General features: G+C 42.5%; 2 protein-coding genes across 4 annotated transcripts; one reads left to right on the top strand and one right to left on the bottom strand.

Moving 5' to 3' along the window:
- Window positions 1–763: 763 nt before the first annotated feature.
- Window positions 764–8,282, top strand: CZIB (CXXC motif containing zinc binding protein). 3 transcript variants are annotated; one of them, XM_068405769.1, is made up of 8 exons: window positions 767–905; window positions 1,142–1,225; window positions 1,849–1,905; window positions 2,677–2,758; window positions 3,256–3,287; window positions 3,735–3,812; window positions 7,149–7,214; window positions 8,040–8,282. In XM_068405769.1, exons 3-8 carry the CDS (start codon window positions 1,903–1,905, stop codon window positions 8,115–8,117), a joined length of 339 nt encoding a protein of 112 aa, XP_068261870.1. In that variant the 5' UTR covers window positions 767–905; window positions 1,142–1,225; window positions 1,849–1,902; the 3' UTR covers window positions 8,118–8,282. The 3 variants fall into 3 exon arrangements, with proteins under 3 accessions (XP_068261869.1, XP_068261870.1, XP_068261868.1); XM_068405767.1 differs by having other exon boundaries at window positions 767–1,065; XM_068405768.1 differs by lacking the exon at window positions 7,149–7,214 and having other exon boundaries at window positions 764–1,065.
- Window positions 8,283–10,147: 1,865 nt separating this feature from the next.
- On the bottom strand, window positions 10,148–17,039 carry CPT2 (carnitine palmitoyltransferase 2). Its single transcript, XM_068405766.1, has 5 exons — window positions 16,881–17,039; window positions 15,856–15,936; window positions 15,635–15,741; window positions 12,083–13,387; window positions 10,148–11,147 (listed from the first exon to the last, which is right to left on the bottom strand). The coding sequence occupies exons 1-5, from the start codon at window positions 17,012–17,014 to the stop codon at window positions 10,816–10,818; spliced, it is 1,959 nt and encodes a 652-aa protein (XP_068261867.1). The 5' UTR covers window positions 17,015–17,039; the 3' UTR covers window positions 10,148–10,815.
- Window positions 17,040–17,699: the final 660 nt, after the last annotated feature.

The following is a 17,699-nucleotide window of genomic DNA, read 5'->3' as shown; positions in this document are numbered from 1 at the left end:
AGTAGAAAAGGGCTAAAGTCTGGCTCTGTGAAATGAAACTTTGGCCATCTGTCAAGATAAACTTTTGTTACTATCTTGAGTTGGATATTCTGTTGGACGGCTCAAATATGCAAAACAACTGAAGCCCTGGCTCTGCACATAATAACCAGTTACAGCAAAGACACATGTCACCTTCCTAACACCGAGCTGCTGTGATTACCTGTTTGCCTTCAGAGCAGAAGTAAACAGCAGGACACCCAGGAGCCATCCAGGATCTTCACTGATAACTCCCATCCAGCTTCAGAAAAACTGAAATGAAAATCAATGTACACTGTATTTAGTTAAGTTCTAGACTAGCAGCTCTGTTGTGCAGAACTGATTAAGAGACTTAGAGGACCAAACATGTCTCAACTTTAAAGTGGTAATTTTTGTAAAGCACTGTGGGACACCCCCCCCACAGTGGTCCAAGGCCCCCACGGGCTCTGAGGGTGTTCCCCATGGCAGCTCTGCCAAACTGCACCCTTGCTTTCTCTAGCACCTGTTGTGGTTAAATTGCTTTTAAAAGGTGAAAACATCTAACCCCTATTACCTGCGCCAGCACCTCCTGCCTTCCCTCCTCTCCCAGGCACCGGCTGCCTTTCCCGCCGGCACCCTCCTCCTGCGCCCTCCCCCCGTGCCTGCCCCGCTGCCCCACCACCACCGTTCCGCTTTCATCCCCCAAACCGGCCGCCCCGCTCCCCGGGGCCCAGCCCGCCGCCTGGGCCCGCTCTGGCGGACGGCGGGGCGCTGACAGTCCGGGGCGGCCACGGGCCGCGCCGCCGGGCGCCATCTTGGCCGAGGGCAGCTCCGGCTTCCCGTCGGCTTCATCCCCGCAGAGAGCACCGGGAGGCGGCCGCCAGCTTGGCTGAGGGCACCGACGCGACGCGGTGCGGGGAAAAAAAACAGGAGTAACGCGGGAGCGGCTTGAAACCCGCAGCTGCTCCCGCGAGAGGCGGGACGGGGTTGAGGGGTGCCGTCAGGGGCGTCCCGATAGTGCGGCGCCTTCGCGGCCCCTTGAGCTGCCGGGAACCCCGCGAGGCCATGGGGGTAGGTAGGAGCCGCGGCTGGGCCGAACCGAGCCGAGCCGAGCTGACGGCCTCTCTCGCTGCCTCTTGCCTTGCAGAGGATCGGGCTGCAGCTGCGCGCCACGCTGGAGAACATCACCCGCCTGCGGGCCGAGGGCGAGGACTTCCGCTGGTACCTCAAGGTGCGGCGGCGGGCGCGGGGTGTGCGCAGCGGGGAGCCGGCGCTGCCGGTGCGAGGAGCCTGTCGGCCTGTCCGGCGGGGCCCTGGCCGTGGAGGCCTGGGGTGGTACATGGCGCATCGCTCAGCTGAGACAGCGATGGGTTTTTTTTCCACACGGTGCATGCAGACTCCTACAGAAGCAGCGAATGTGGTGGTATAAGTATATAGACACGAATACGTTAGCACGTGCATGACATTACACGTTAGTTCACAATAATGAAAAGTCTTAAGGTGACGTGTTGGTCAGTGCCTCCACTGGTGAGGTGGTTGGTAATCCAATACCCACTGGCAGGTAACCCAGGTAAAGGCGAGATGCGCTCTTACCATCTGTTATTTCATGACCGTGCTTTGTGACACGTTTTCCATCCAAGGCGCGGAAGGGCAGACCCTCTGCGGCGGGCAGACCTGCCAGGTCGAGTCAGCTCACGGGCCGTTGGAATGGACAGCACACGATACCTTCCCACGGCTCCTCCAGCTGTGGAACAGGGGGGCTTGTGAACCCGCGGAGGTCACATCAACTCCTTCAGCTTTTTAATCCCTGATTATTGACAGCTTTAAATTCTCTGATTTATGTTTCTTTTTCAGCTGAAATGTGGGAACTGTGGGGAAGTTTCTGAAAAATGGCAGTACCTGCGATTGATGGTATGTTTCCCTGTTGTAACCTGCATCAGAACAAAAATGAGAAAACAAACCTGCCTCTTACACGCAAGGGATATTAGGGCCAGGGATGTGACGACTTGCACTTTAGATGAGATAGTATTTTAATAGCTATATGCATTAAGGAAATGCTGTCATATTCCATATTTTAAAAGATATTTGGAGACTGTTAATTGAAACATGCCATTGGAATGGTGTCTGTTGGTAACAAAGTATTTACATCTGCTTTGAAAAGCTGCCTTTCTGTAAAAATATCATTTGAAAACAAATTTTGAAGTGATACCAGAATAAGGTTGTGCCTGTAGCATATTTCTCTGATGCTGATGGAACCTTTTTGGAGAAGTTTAGGTAATTCGAGGTGAGTTAAGCATGCTAAATTAGCATTTGGAAACTGAAAAAGCAGGATAAAACTTGTCCAGCATAAGAGACAGTTCTGTTCTCAGGCATAATCGTCACTCTTTGGTGCATGCTACTGAATGGTAAGGCTGTATTTTGAGGAGTTAATGGAACGTGCCTATTTGGACAAGACATAACTATCCATTATTCACTATTTTAAGTCTAGAACAGAATTATTCTTTTGATAATGACAGCTTTCTGAATTATAGATCTCCCTAGTTTAAAAAATAGCCTTCTCGATGCAATATTTTTAAGAAGTTAAAGACCTTTGTTATAAAAACTATTTTACCTTTACAGAGGTTTCCAGTGGCTCAGCTAGAGTGTGGTTAAAAATTATGTCTCTGTTGTCATGGCTTTTAGGACAGTGCTCCCCTGAAAGGAGGCAGAGGAAGCGCCACTATGGTGCAGAAATGCAAGCTGTGCTCCAGGGAGAGCTCCATTGGTATGTGCTTAGAAATTTTAAGAGGCATCATCCATATTACAGTTTTCCTCCTAAGTTTATTTTTTAGTCCACATTTTTGCTTGACACTGTTTGTAAAGACCATTCACCAGGGATTTTCTTTCCTTGTACACTGGGGCTTGAGTTCACAACAGGTACATTCTGGTCATCATGCTCATGAAAGAGACACCAAGGCCTCCTGGTGAGTTCAGGTTTCTGCATGAAAAAAAAGCTCCTATCTGGAATGCCATTTTACAAAAGCAGGCAATGTTTTTGCATTGGTAGGATAACAAAATGGTGTAATGTAAACTTCTCAGGAGAAGTGAGAAAAATTGAATTCTACCTTTTGAGGGCCAACTGCAGGAACTGCTTGGTTACTTTGTTTCTTTTACTTTGTATAAGGAAATCTCTTCAGAAGCAGCAGCTGGTGCTTGGTTTGTGCTGAATAAAACAGAAGACATAATGCCACTCACTTTTACACTTCTGATTTTCTTTTTTAGATATTTTAAGTCAGACAATCAAGCCTTACAATGTAAGTTTGTTTTCTCTTTTATGTAACAAGTGAAAGATAAATAAGCATTAATAATATTTTGAGGTTTTGCTTTATCATCACATTCCTCTTTCAAGAACGCTAAAAGCTGGTAGTCTCCCCTGACAGAAAATTGTCTCCTGTAGACTCCTGCACACAGTCTCAAGTGTAGAATAATCTGATACGTTTCATAAGCAAAACACAAAACTGTATCACTCAAATTAGACACAATTATATAATGCCCATATTTGTCTCCTTTTGAAGGCTGCCTTGTGGCAGATTAAGAAATTCTAGACAATTACCACCTATTAAATGAGCCCTAGGATTTTGCTTTCACTTGGGACATCAGAGTTGATAGTACTGCCTTTAAAGCAATTCATTCCTAGACTAATGCTTGTCACTGTCTTTCTCTATTAGATGAAAACTAATGGTATTCTGACTCAATTACAGACTGAAGACAGTGAGAAATTCAAAACAATAGTGGAGTTTGAATGCCGAGGTCTGGAACCAGTTGACTTTCAACCACAGGTGAGTTCTTATTCATGATTTGTTTCTCAGTTTTTAAGAGCACTTACAGACTCTAGAGTGACAAATAAATACACACTATTTGAAATGGTGCTGCTCTTCCTGGAATGTCCTAGACCTCCCCAGCTTTCCATCCTCTCCACGGTTCTTGCTTTTACTTATTTGACTCAAACAAAAAAAAAAAACCAAACCGCAAGCAGCTAACACTAACAACTCTGATATTCTTTGTGCCAGTTAAATCTAAAATTAAGAACACCTTGGAGTTGTATTCAAATTGCCTTACAGGAGACTCAGCACTCCTCGATTGAATTCATTTGAAAGGTCTTCATTGTGCAGGTTACTGCAAGAGAGAGTCTTTCCCAAAGGGGAATTGCAAGAGTGCATAATTAGATAGCCACATTCAGGAGAGCGCCACTTTCCCTCTTGGTATGTTACAGAGAGCAGATAAAGTTCAGGTTATGAACAGTATTCAGTATATGGCCTCTAAGAAAAATCAAGTTTTCTTTGAGATTTGACATCACCAAAGCCATAGGAAATGGATATTGGCATTGTTCCATTTGACACTTGATCAGACAAAGACTGAAGGTCAACAGCAGTTAAAGACTGTTGCAAAGCACATCTCAAGGTTCAGAGTTACAGGATTTCTTCAGGGCCAAGCCAGTCTTCAGTGATTCATTTGCTTGTGCATGGTCATGCTGTATGCAAGCTAACTCCCTGCTATATTTAACCTATTATTCCAGTCAGTTCAGGTGTAAATAAACTGACAAATATATAGGACTGTCTTATCCTTCCCTCGGACTGTAACACTACGCTAAAACAAACCAAAAAAGCTGATCCTATGAAGAATTCTGTATAAATAAAATCACTACTGCAGTGTGCTGCAGGAGATCCTCTTTTCTTTCTTTGTTTATTTAAGTGAAGCCTATCTTTTTGAGGAACAGAAGGGTCATTAGTTTACTCCTGTTTGAAAACTTTGCAGCCAGACCTAGGAACTTGCACTTCAAGAAAAATCTGTGAAAAGACTACAAAATGTAAGAGATGTTTATAGCTCTGCATCCTAGCTGTCAATTTTATTTTCATCTGCAGAATAAAGGCTTCACAGCTGTAACAAAGCTTTTAATTTAATATTCTCAAAGTTTGGTCTGTGCAGTCTGTTGGAGAGTACACTTGAATCCCTGAGCAGATATTTCAGTGAATTTTCTGATGCCTAAATGAGTAAATATATAGACTTCCAAACAGTTCCAAACAGTTCTAGTAACTGCTTTATATTTGACGTGATCCAAGCTTCTCCACCACCTTAGGTCTGGCTTTTGATTAGCACCAAACACGACTGGCCATAGCATTACTGTTATTTTCTTTGTATTTTTTGATAGACATAATACAACCATACCTGAAGTCAATTTAGAGTGGCTTAATACTTGCATGTCTTATTTAAATTATAGTAGTTTTCTCAAAAAAATCATTTGAGTCTGAAAGAGGAGAAAGTTATCCTCTGATTCTCTGATATAAACCCTCTTTTCCTACCTAGTAGCAGCAACAAATTCAAACTAGGTATTTGTGTGTTCTAATAATGGGCAAGGACAATTTTTTCCCCCAGTTACTTATCTTTCTTGTTTAATCTGCTTAAGTAGATGCATCTACTGCAAATCTGATATATGAGTTTTTGTTTTACTTGAGAATAGTTCTCAGCTCCTTTCCTGTCTTGTCCCTCAAGTGAACGCTTCAACTAAAAAATGGAGTTTTCTTTAAAAAATTTCTCTTAAACCTTCTTAAGCTGCTTTGCTTTGTGGCACAACCAATAGTTTCATTGGTAACAAAAGTGTGACAGTTCACGGTGTTGTAAAGTCAGTAGGCATTTTTGCTTCTTTGATGTGTGTTTCTGCTTTAGCTGTTGGTCAGTCAGCAGAGGGCAGACAAGTCACTGCGTGTCCCAGCTCCCTTCTGCAGAGATTAGAGTCCCTGCTCTGACGCCAAAGCTGTAAGGATACAAGCCCTGCCGAGTGTCTGGTACAGAAGCTTGTAATTCCAGTCACATGGCTTCTTGTTCCTTGGAGGGCTGGTGAATATCTCCAGGTGGCAAAAGCAAGGCTTCCTTTATTTTTCTAGTGTTTGTTCTATACTGCAGCTCTGCATTTTTGTCCCACGATGCTGATATTCCTCTCCACCCACAGCAGTTCACTTCGAACAGGCTTCTGACAATTCTGTAAAGGCCATATTCGCCCTGTGCCTTGCAGATAGCTCTCCTGTTGTTACATCTGCCACACACTCAGTGCTTTATTTAACTCCCAAGTGCTTAACCTTCCATTCAAATCCTGAAATATTTTAAAATTATGTGGCTTACTTCACACATTCTTACAGTTAAATGTCCACTTGGCACTAGTGGGGGTTTCTTTATCAAAAATGGAAGTGTAGATCCCTTGCAGAAAACCAGGAAGAAGCTACCTTTGCTCTTTAGCCACTTCTTAGTAAAATTCTGTAGTTAGAAATGGAAATGTTAGAAACCTTCCTGTATGCTACAGAGGTGGCTGAGATTTTAAAATTTACTTTTAAAACTAATAAAACTTAATTTGCAGCTTGATAACTGTGAACCCTAAAATGAGAAAGCTCTTCCTATAGAAGACAAAAAAGAACACCTTGTTCTTGTGCTATACCCCACTGATAGGCTCTTTCCTTCCTAGTGCTATCCTTTCCTTCAACTCTTTAGAAACAGCAACAGTAACAACAGTGAAGAACTCTTCCCTTTGAAATGATTGTTTGGGTATGCTAATCTGTTCATTCAGCCAGCTGATCCTCCTTTCACGTAAAGCTTGCCAGTCACTTCTGTATCTAAATCCAATACAGGCTGCTCCTTCTCTAGAGGGTCTTGGATTCTGATGATATTTAAGCCAAACTTGTTAACTCTCTTCCACATTTTCTTTCTGTTGTTTTCTTGCAGTGCGAGTTTATTATGAAGCTATTTTATACATAATGCCTGTATGTATTCTGAACACAAATTAAACCTACTAGTAGTTGGATGCTGCTGCATAAACTTAGAAACTCAGGTTTAACATTATCTAGAATACTTGGAAATACCTTTTTGGCAGGAAAAATAGAGGAGCAGTGTTCCCTCATTTTACTCTGTGGTTGCTTAGATTGAATTTTCCCAATTTACAAACAGGGTCACAACCTTATACTGACCCTTAACCAGGAAAGAGCTTTGACCATTCTTTCTACCTAATTTAAAAGAAATACAATAAAAGTTTGTGCTGAGTTACTTTCTTTAAACATGTTTCAATGATTGTATTTATTATTTTCTTGGTACAACTTACTCTTAAAAACTTGCTGCAAATGTGTTTGCAGGCAGGGTTTGCTGCTGAAGGTGCAGAATCTGGCACACCTTTCAATGACATAAACTTGTTAGAAAAGGTATGTTGTCTAGTTTCATTAGTAAATCTAATTATCTAGCTTTCTTTCCCTAAGTCACTAGTCCAAAATACACACCCTGCACATGCAAGAGACTAGTTTTGCTCTTCATGTAGGCACAGGAGGGTCATAGCTGGAAAGAGAAACTAAATCAACTGTGAACCACCAGCATTACTAACAGCGTCGTTTAGAAGTATGCATTTGATAGCTTAGCAGCTGACAAAGGCAGAAACGCAACTTTTAAGTCACTCAGGAATTCCAGAGAGGAAACACCTGGAATACTAAATGGCTGGGGTTATTCAGAGTGGTGACCTGATTCTTCTAGGAAGACGCCTGCACATGTTTCTGTGCACAGAGATATTAAAAAGTAATATAAAGGCACTGTCCTTCAAAGCTCAGGATAATGACTCCAGCATTGCAAATCTTCCTTGGCTGTGAGCAAGAATCTCAAGGTCAAATCTGTTCCCTGGTATCCTACTTGGCAAGGATCTACTTGTCTGCTTACCCACCTGACTAGGGTATTGTAAATGATAGATAATCCTTTCATCTGACGTGGTTGCTGTCTTGTCCACTACAGGCTGTGGACTACATATGAAAAAAAAAATCATTGTTCAAACACTGAGACTGAAGCCTATTTAATTTCAGGTCAGTGCTCTTGCTTCTCTCAGGTATCAGAACTTAGCTTAGTGACTGTACAGTGCTTTCCACAAAAATTTAAGACCCAAACTTTGAGTAAGGCTTAGTTTCAGTTTGAATTCCAGTCTGTGTTTTAGGCACTATTGCGTTCTATCCTCTGTGACTAATACTGTGAAATCTTATTTCCTATAGGATTGGAATGACTATGATGAAAAAACAAAGGAATCTGTTGGAATCTATGAAGTTACCCATAAATTTGTAAAATGCTAAAGTTCATACCCCTAATACATCTTGACATGCTTATTGATGAAGGAGCTGTAGCCATCAGAGATGCAGTTTCCTCAGAGTTACTTTTCATATGGCTGTACTTCAGAAATGGAAACCTAAGTTGTACTTACTGTTCCCAGGATGTCCTAATAAAATATTTTCCCCAGAGCGCTTTTGAGGTGGCCTCAGTACAAACTGAAAATAGTATATACATTTGACTGAACTCTGCCATTTTTCTTAATGTTGTCTTTTTTGGGAAGATATATGGCTGTGATGGACTGTAGCTTAACTACTGTATCAACAGTAACTACTTAGACAACTTCCTGCCTTAAAGTTTTTAATAGCCTGTCACCAAGAACTACCCACATTTGATCTCTAACGTAAGTAAGTAAGGTCTTTTCACTCACCATTCCTACCATCAGGAAATGGCTATGAGTATTAGTAAGAACTGTGTTAATTGTTCAAGCAAAAAGGTACGTCTTTAATAGCTTTCTGCCAGTTCAAGTAAAGACACTGAGGTGAGTTTACTGAGAACACTTAATAAGCTTCACTGCTATTGACACTTGCACATAGCTGTTACATTTTCTGAAAATCTGAGTATGTATGTCATTAAGTAAACCTCCCTCGTTTCTAGTTGAAGAGACTTTGTACTTCTTGGCAAGTGTACTCACAATCTTGCCAGCTGTTCTCATTTAAAAAAAAAAAAAGAAAAAACACAACCAAAAATGCAAACCCCAAAACCTTCTTTAGTTAATGTCATTCACAGACTTTTGGTCTGTTTCTTGTTTCCTGATATATTATTTGCTTCATCCCCCCAAATGATCACCTTCCTTTGTTTAAGTGAGCAAGAACAATCATGGTATGTTTTAAAGTAAGTTTTAAAATAATCCTTTTCAACTGAAAAACAGAACAGCACATTAGAGGCTGCAGAGGAAACAGCCCTGACTAGGAAAAGTTTATAAGCCGTTGGGCTTACATATTTAAAGCAAGCCTCTCCCTTTCCCAGCATTTGCAGTTCATACTTCAAGATATGGTATTGCTTACACTTACTGTGATAAAGAAAAAAGACAGTGGGAGAACCTGGAAGCTGAGATATCCAAAGGAAGAGTAAAGGCAAGTAGGTTTCTGAGCCTCTGAACCTCATCTGTCGCATCCAACCAACATGCTCAGCCTTTATGTTCTGCTAGTAGATTTGGTTGTCAAGGTGGGCTGTGCTGAAAGACGTGAGTTGCATTAGTTTTACACAGCTGCAGAAGCAAGCGCTACCGTGCTATTCAGCTCCAGAGAAAGACTCGTCTTCCCAGAAGAAAAACAGAGTAGAAGACATCAGGGTTTAGAAGACAGAGGAGTTCAAGTTATACATACCATAACAAATGTTGTGCAAGAAGGGGTACCTCATGCAAAGGGCATCTGTGCTGTAATCCCAGCAACTCTGAGCACCTTTGGCTTCTTGACTAACAAAGGCCCCTTCTGCCACCACCTGCTTTGTAGCTGGCAGAGTCCAGTGGTGAACAGCACACAAGGAACTGTCTACATCAGTTTCATCTCACATTCACAGCATCACTAAGTTTTATTGATGTCTTTGCTCAAGCTCTCCTGCAATCCCTTCAGAGCGTTCTGATAAGTCTTAGTCTTTAGAACTTCTGCAACAAGCCCCAATGCATTAAAGACACAGCTCTAGGCACTAAGAGTCTGGTATTTGCTACAATAAATGACATCAAAAGTTCTAGCTGATAGAACAAGGGGGAAAGAGGAAAGTGTTCTGTTGAGGTTACTTTTCCACAGTAAGAGGACGTTTGGAAAGAGAGAACCCCAAAAGATAAAGTTCAGTGATTTTTCTTTTTTAAGCCACGAGAGCACAGGTCTATGTAGCAAAACCACAGCAGATTATTGGACAGACTTCATGTACGGAAGAGGAGAGCCAACACTGCAGTGTGCTTTCAGTAGTATTCTTTTCAACCTTTGTAAGAAACATGAGCTATTGATAAAGAGTCTACCCATACTGTATAATTTTGATATGGCGATAAAAGAACTTTGTGGTTATTAATAGAGAGCTTTATTACAATACAGTCTTTTCCAGTCAATTTAACAACACAGTTGGTGACTGCAGGTTACTTAAAGCCTCCCACTACATTTTTTGTTTCTCAAAAAGCTGTTACAGTGGAAAGGCTTCAAGCGGTTGAGGCACAATCAGTTCTGGTATCAATTCAAGTTTAAAGAGAAAAGTAAGTGTGACAAGTTAGTAAGGAAGCTTACTGCAAGAGTGCAAATATAACCACTCTTTCATATTTAAAATTATTGCATATATTTTTTAAAATCAAACCGTTTAAGAGTGGTGTCATAGTGCTGTTGTCTGTCTGAACGCTCACGGAACACAGACATTCCAAGTTCATAAACTCGGTAACAATGCTTTTTGTTTTAAATAATGTGTTTTAAGAAGACATGGATCTGTTGGAACAGATGGATCTGTTACTTAATTTTGACATTGTGAATGTATTTCCTGAAACATGCACTCAAGGTCTGCACTTGATTTAAAACAGCCACAAATTTCATAGTGAATCTAACGGTATCAAGTTCAATGAAGATAAATTAAGCCAATTAAGCTGGGCACTCTCAGCCACATTGAACACTGATTAGTATGCCAATTAGACATAGGCTGCATTTTGTCCTGCAACTGTAAAGTGTTCCAACATGTTTACATCTAACTACTGATTTTTTTGCCCTTTAAAACATTAAAGATATCTTCTAGTGACTTGTGTACACACTGAAGAAATTCTTTACCATCCCTAGTTGGGTAAGAGGAAACATTACAACCTATCCAATCATCCTGTACCTGATATCCTACTCCAAAGCCATCAGACACCACTGGGCCGAACCCTCCTAATTGCACAGCTGGGCTAGCCAATGTGCTTGTAGAAATGATGTTGTGATTAAGCCGAGCATAGGCTTGGTCTTGATAGAAATCAGGCAGTGCAGTACCTTTGGATAAAGCTAAATAGCGCAAGCCAAAGAGGTGCCGGTCAAATCCCTGACCTGTTAAAATAAAATAACAAGTATTAGAGAGATGACTAATTTTTGTGGGAAGTAAACTCACTTATTTTTGACATCACATTGGTTTTCAGCCACGAAAGAGGAGGTCTATAGAACTGGGGTTTATTTTCATATTAGCAGGAATCATTTTTCAGAACCCAAACATTCTGCACTTTCAATGCACGTATCCTAGGGAATGAGGGCTTGCTGGTTTACTGCTAGCCTCAACCACGAATCATGATAGTAAACAAAAGTGCAATATTAACAGACCGTTTTAATAATACATCACATTCTTTGATTAACTATTTACCTGAACATTTCCAGGTTGTTTAAAACAGAGAAAGGCTTTCCTAGAATTTATGAATTTAAAGAGGAAGAGAATCTTGCATCAAAAAGAGGCAAATTTTAGACTCTATGGGGTAATGTTCAACAGTCAATTTTACTGAAACAATACAACAAGTTATGCTTCTGGGAAGGACAATTCAAAAGAAAGCATTTAGAAAAATACCAGGAGTAGCACAGCCAACGAATCAGTTTGATTTGGAAGTTGTTAAAGCCTTTATCCCCTGCAGGGGTAAGACAGTAACTCCTCAGACATAAAGCCAAAGTTCTTGGTTGCCTTGGGGAGTACAACATGCACTAAGTATTTATCAAAGTTTCAAATAGCCCACCTGCTATAACGAGAAAAAATAAAGTATAAAAAATTCTCAACACGTTAACAGTGAAGTGGGAAGCAGAGAGGCATTCTCTTCCATCAAGAAACAAGTCTTAGAAAATGCATTTTAAACTGCAGCCTTCTGCTACTGTTTTTGTCAAGTTTACATTAACATTAGACCTCCATCAAAATTAAAACTATTTAGTTGAGAAGTAAATGTTTACAGCAACCTTAATAGACATTTTAATGCAAAAGCAAGAGTGTTTGATATATTCCTACTTACCCATAGCAGCTTCTTTTGTCAAACGGCCATGGTATTTTGAGCACTCCACTATCAATTTCTGAAGCTCTTCTGTGCTGTGTTTGGACAGTTCCCTGACAAAAGCTTCTGAACATTTCTTTGTATGGATAGAGGCAGGACGTATAGTTTCTGTACGACCATGTTTGAAAGCTGCAGTACTACAAGACTCGTATGTAGCAACAGTCTGATTGTACTGTCGAAGGAAAGCCATCTGGAAGGCAAGCTGAGCCACAGCATCTGGACTTACCTTCTTCTGCTTTAGAAGGTCCTTGCCCCCTTCATGGAACTGAATGATATTAAGAGACAGGGCTTCTACACTGGCATCAAATTTCTGTTTGGCTTTGGTAATTCCTGCTTTTAAGGCATCATTCAGCTTAAAGTCAAGTTTCTGTACTGCTCTAGAAGAGTCTACTGAAGCAGGCTGGGACTCAGGGCTGATGGCTGGTGCCTTGGTGCTATCTTTAAAAACTTCATTCTGGAACCTAAGCACAGCCACACCATCTCCCCAGGAATGTTCAAAATTAATTCCTGCAGTGCCATCCTTAGTTATGATAAGATTAAAGGATTTGTCGTACCAGCGGTTAGCACCATCTCCATGCAACATAGTGCGGGACAAATGCACAAAGTCTTTAATGGGAAAATCATCTAAACTTAAACAAAACAGCGCAGAGTCTACTTTTTGAAGAGCTTCTTCATTGCCATTATCCAACAGATTCTTTCTCAGCAATGCCCATGTATCTCGGTTTTCACTGGAGAGGCAGCCAAGAGGGAAGGCTGGGGCTGGACTGTTGTTGCTAAGGATGTATTTAAAGTGTGCTTGTATTTCTGAAGGTTTCAGCATATTTCCGTCTCTATCAATAACATCAAACACATAAAAATTCCCATTTCTCAGTACCAGTAAATGTTTTGCCTTTTCATCTGTATAAAGCTCATCTCTGTTGAGTTTAGGCAGCCGCGTAGAATTGAAAAGCCTGAAGTACTGAGACATATCTAGAGGGTATGCATTGACCATGTAGGCACCAAACCAAGAAAGTGAAGAAGGCACAAATCGGATAATTTTTTTAAAGATTTGAGTGTCACTTTTTTCTGGATTGAGGTGAAAAACCTCTGGTTCAAGATAACCAGCCCTGAAGGTCTTCATAAAACGTATAGCAGAAACAGTCATGTTTGTAGCTCGTATGAGCTGATCGTTATATTCAGATTTTGGATCAGGATTAAAAGACATAAATGCATTAAAATTCAAAACAACAGGTTCACGTGCTTTTAGGTACATGTCAAACCAGGGACCTGAAAATGGAGAGTTGAGAAATGGGTTAGAACATAAAAGCACCTTGCTGAGTCAGACCAGAGGTTCATGTAGTCAATATCCTGCCTCCAGCAGTGATCATGAATAAACACCTATTGAAGTGCATACAAACAAGACAATACGCAGTAATTCCCCCCAAGCATTCTCCCAACCTCCAATTATGAAGAAAGGTACTGATGGCTAATTGTAAATACTGTATTTGGAGCAATCCATATCAAGAGTGTCAATGTCATTAGCAACGAGGGCCAATTTCCACGTTTTCTATATGGTTTAGTGATAAACCGTAACTCCAGTGACATACAACGCAGCTCCCCAGCACTATACTTTGGTGCATACCTCACATTTGGAGTGGAACATGCCTCCACCTACTCTTAAGCTATTAATTTCTGCAATTCTCTGTTACTGAGGGCATGCGTCTCTTTAGAACCACCTTTATTTCTGATCCAGTACTTCCCTCATTCCTGGCAGCATTCCTCCATCTACATTTGCTGTCTTGCATTACCACTTCCTTCCTCTTTCTATCCACTAAAATGATCAGTACCGAGCAAAACTCTTGACACCGATGCATTACCATTGGTCTTTCAAGCTGGCAAAAAGACAGGGTTAGAAGGGACCTCACGGTTATTCTTCCAGGCCCAGAACAGGCTTCAGAAAGTGGAATTACATTTGATACCCACAGATCTTTTAGACAGTCTGTCAGCATATCAAGAAGCATGAACATGACCCAAAGGTTTTGTGCTTGCCGAAACGAAGGGAATCAGCATAGCTCTAAAAAGTAGTCACACCTTTACACCCGCCTATGAGTAAACAAAAATCCAGGGGACACAAGCAGAGAAGGGAACTTTGAAGTAGGTTCTATTTCATCATCATTTATGACTTCAAACTCAATAAGCTCTGGTATTGCACACTGACTGGATGCAGACCAAGGACACAAGTGCACACCAACTTCACCTCAAGGCAACTGATGTATTAAAATTATTATTCCAAGCCTGGATCAGTCCCAAGTAGAACCTTCTAGGTGGGCTGTAAAAGGGCAACAGGTAACTCAAGGACCTAAATTACAATTTTAATTCCAGGTCCTCGCAGTTGAGTAACTAGCATTCATCTACAGTTTTAAAACCAAATCTGTCATCATCACATAGCCTTTTAACCTTGGACTTCAAAGTTCAGGGTGGAGGCAACTATACATACTTTCAGAAACCAATTTCAAGTGGAACAGGTCTTTTATGAGGCCTAAAAAAGAATAACAATTAAACAAAAAGGAATACAAACACCCCACAGTTCACGGACAAAAAGCAGCATGCTGGTTAGTGTTGACAAATACCATAAACCCACCAATTAAAACCCTAAATGTTCAAAGTGAATGGAAAGTAAAAGCTAACAAACTGAATGGCAGCTTTTGTGAAATACTCTGGTATTCTCTACAGAATTTGTGATAGCTAACACCCTTATAGGTAGTCTCAACAGACAGCAAGGATAGAATTCCATTTGCTGGGCCACATGCAAACTTCTGCTTCCATAGGTATTTGAACATTTCCACCTCTGCTGCTATCCATCCAATGCTTTCCTAAGCAGACACTTGTATTTGGAAATCAGTGGAAGCAACAATAAGAAAGAATAATCAAAAATCTATATGCATGCTCTGCCCCTCTTAATTTGTTTTTCTTTATTCTCATTTTCCTCTTTCTGTCTCTCCTTTTCTTTTGCTCTTTAAAAGAATACGGTTTTGTAGTTTTAGTGTTTTGGGGTTTTTTTTAAGTCCAGAGCGTTGACCACTTCTGCCTCCCAAAGCTTAGTCATATTCTCTAACTCTCCCTCGGAGTTCAGTTTTCTTGCTAAATAACTTGAAATTATTTGAAAATGATTGCTTTAGTTTCCTTAAGAGAGTTATCAGTGAAGCTCCTCTATTAACCTAAACATAAATAGACAGCAATGAAAAAAGAAAAACCCTGTAAAGTCAAATTTAAATACAGTAACTCATGAAAAAATACTGTTTCTTCAATATCCATCTATCCAGAATTCTGGTATATACAAGTTAGATGATGGACATTCTTCTTTACACCAGGGACTCAGAATTTGCTCAAATAGTCACAGGCAGTGTTCACAGCTTCCAAGTTTATGGAGTAGAGAACTTAAGCTCCAGCCTATTTTATTTGTAGCATTACGAGCTGTCTGTTATTAAGCATGATGATCCATAGACTCCTTCTATATCCAGTAGGCCAACGTACCTGTGATGTAACTAGTATGCTTGTTCCGATTGTCCTGAGCAACCAGTTGCTCATGCAACTCTCTTCCAATTCCCTTTTCAAAGTGATGAGCAAGTTCTTCAGTTTTCCTACAGCAATCAATAAAAGAGTCAAAATGCTGTCACAAGCCTATTTTTTATATGTAACACTTGGCTTTGAAGCAGCACATGATACTGCAATATGCATATCTTGTCTGTCCATACCTGAACTGGTCATCATTTAAAAGTGGTTTCTGGGCATTTAGGTATCTCCTAATTGTATCTTCTAGCTTGGGAATCGGCAGTCTGAAGGAAGGGGAACAGAGACACACGCATTTTATGAGCATGGTGCTAATGAAGCGTCAGTTTCTTAGTCTTTGCCTCCCTTCTTTCCTATCCTTCCTTCTACCCCATATTATCCAAATGGCTCAAAGTTGCTTGTGGAAGGAGAAAGGGAATGGATGGACATAGATCATCACAGCGTAAGGTTCTTGGTAAACAAGGTAGAAAACCAACCTGACTGTCTTGTTACAAAGGTATTGCAGTGAAGGGTCTTAGCAACTTACAGGGAATACAATGACATTAACTGCTGCAAGGAGAAGCAGCTATATAGAAGGAAGTTTTAGTTCAGTAACCACCCCTGCATCAGGTCTTCTCCTCACTGCTGGGTGCTCACTGCTGGGTGCTGAACATTTACCTTTTCTTGCAAATTTCCTAGTCAATATCTTTGCCATCTTCCTGTCTGCCTGAACATGAAAATGCTCCTCTTACTATAAAATAATCCTATTACACCAAGGAAGTTACTTTGCAACCTGAAGAGATGTTTCAATAGTGGGTTTATAGTCATATTTATGCTTTAAAAAATAAAATCATTCCATTTAAAAAATAAAATCATTCCATAAATAACCGTGATTTAGGAAGAGCACGTACAACAAGGAGCAGGTTAGCACACCCCCAATACGGCTATACAGAAACGGGAGGAAGGCACCCCAGGGCCGCCGGCCCCACACGGCCACCTGCCGCCGCCGCCGCCACCGACCTCTGCCCGCGTCCCTCCGGAGCCCGGCCCGCCGGGTGACCTGGGCGGCCGCCCCGGGGCTGGCAGTGACGCTCGCTGCCCGGAGGTCGCTCACTCCAGGCCTTCCCCCGGCACCCGCCCGGCGGCGCCTCAGAAGGCCGCGGGACGGGCGGTCCCGGAGGGCAGGCGGCCCGGCGGGCGCAGCGGGGAGCGGCGCAGCGGCCCGCCGTACCTGGGCAGGCTCTTCTGGTAGTGCATGGTGGGCACGATGCTGCGCTGCAGGTACTCGGCAGCGCCCGCGCTGCTGTAGCCCCGCCGCCAGCGCGCCACCGCCGCCCGCCGCCGCAGCAGCTGCCGCGCCGCCATGATGCCCGCGTCAGAGCCCGTGAGGCGCCGCCCGCGCCGCTTCCCTCGCTGCCGTGCCGGGGCCGAGGCAGCGGCTGCCCCCCCTCCCAGCCAGCTGCCCGGTAGTGCCGCTGAGCGGCTGCGCTCCTCCCGCCGCGGCGGAGCGCCCGGCCCCGCGCGGGGTGAGCTCGCAACGCCCCGCGCCGCGGCGGAGGCGGCAGCACGTCGCGGGGGAGCTGGGGCTTGTTCTCCGATAACCCGCCCGGGGAGGAGGCGGGCGGGGGCGGCCAAGTGGCGGCCATGGTCGGAGGGGATTCCCCGAGGCCTCTGCTGCCCGGGCGGCGCCGGCCCCTCTGCCCTGCGCCGGCTTCTCCGGGGTGAAAGTCCCAGCTGCAAAACCGAGGGTCGCAGCTCCACTAGCAGCAGCTGGCACGGAGGTCGGCGGGAGCATGTAACAACAAATACCATATTACAGTATAAAATACAATATTGTAAACAACCGTGTTGTACTGTCTGGAATATTTTCTATAAAAACACTGAATAATTTTAGAATAACCCAGAAACTACAGAAATATTTGGGTTAGACAGCGTGGCATGCTGAACAGTTAATGGTGGTGTATTTTTATCAGATACTCACTAGCATAAAAATCAGCATTGGGATTGAATGTGGACACAGCAAAGGAAAGCAATCCCTATGGCTTAGTCT

Source organism: Nyctibius grandis, chromosome 8 (assembly GCF_013368605.1).
Source record: "Nyctibius grandis isolate bNycGra1 chromosome 8, bNycGra1.pri, whole genome shotgun sequence".
In the NCBI taxonomy this organism is placed as follows: Eukaryota; Metazoa; Chordata; class Aves; order Nyctibiiformes; family Nyctibiidae; genus Nyctibius; species Nyctibius grandis.
This window is presented reverse-complemented; position numbering and strand designations above follow the sequence as displayed.

Bases quoted from the DNA above. Each gene is read 5' to 3' on its own strand.
- CPT2 (XM_068405766.1), bottom strand. From the start codon at position 17,014: ATGGCGGCGCGGCAGCTGCTGCGGCGGCGGGCGGCGGTGGCGCGCTGG. The intron at 13,388-15,634 runs GTACGTTGGCCT...CTCCATTTTCAG, and splicing joins GCATACTAGTTACATCACAG to GTCCCTGGTTTGACATGTAC. The intron at 11,148-12,082 runs GTAAGTAGGAAT...TTATTTTAACAG, and splicing joins GACAAAAGAAGCTGCTATGG to GTCAGGGATTTGACCGGCAC.
- CZIB (XM_068405767.1), top strand. The intron at 2,759-3,255 runs GTATGTGCTTAG...TTTCTTTTTTAG, and splicing joins CTCCAGGGAGAGCTCCATTG to ATATTTTAAGTCAGACAATC. The intron at 3,813-7,148 runs GTGAGTTCTTAT...ATGTGTTTGCAG, and splicing joins CAGTTGACTTTCAACCACAG to GCAGGGTTTGCTGCTGAAGG.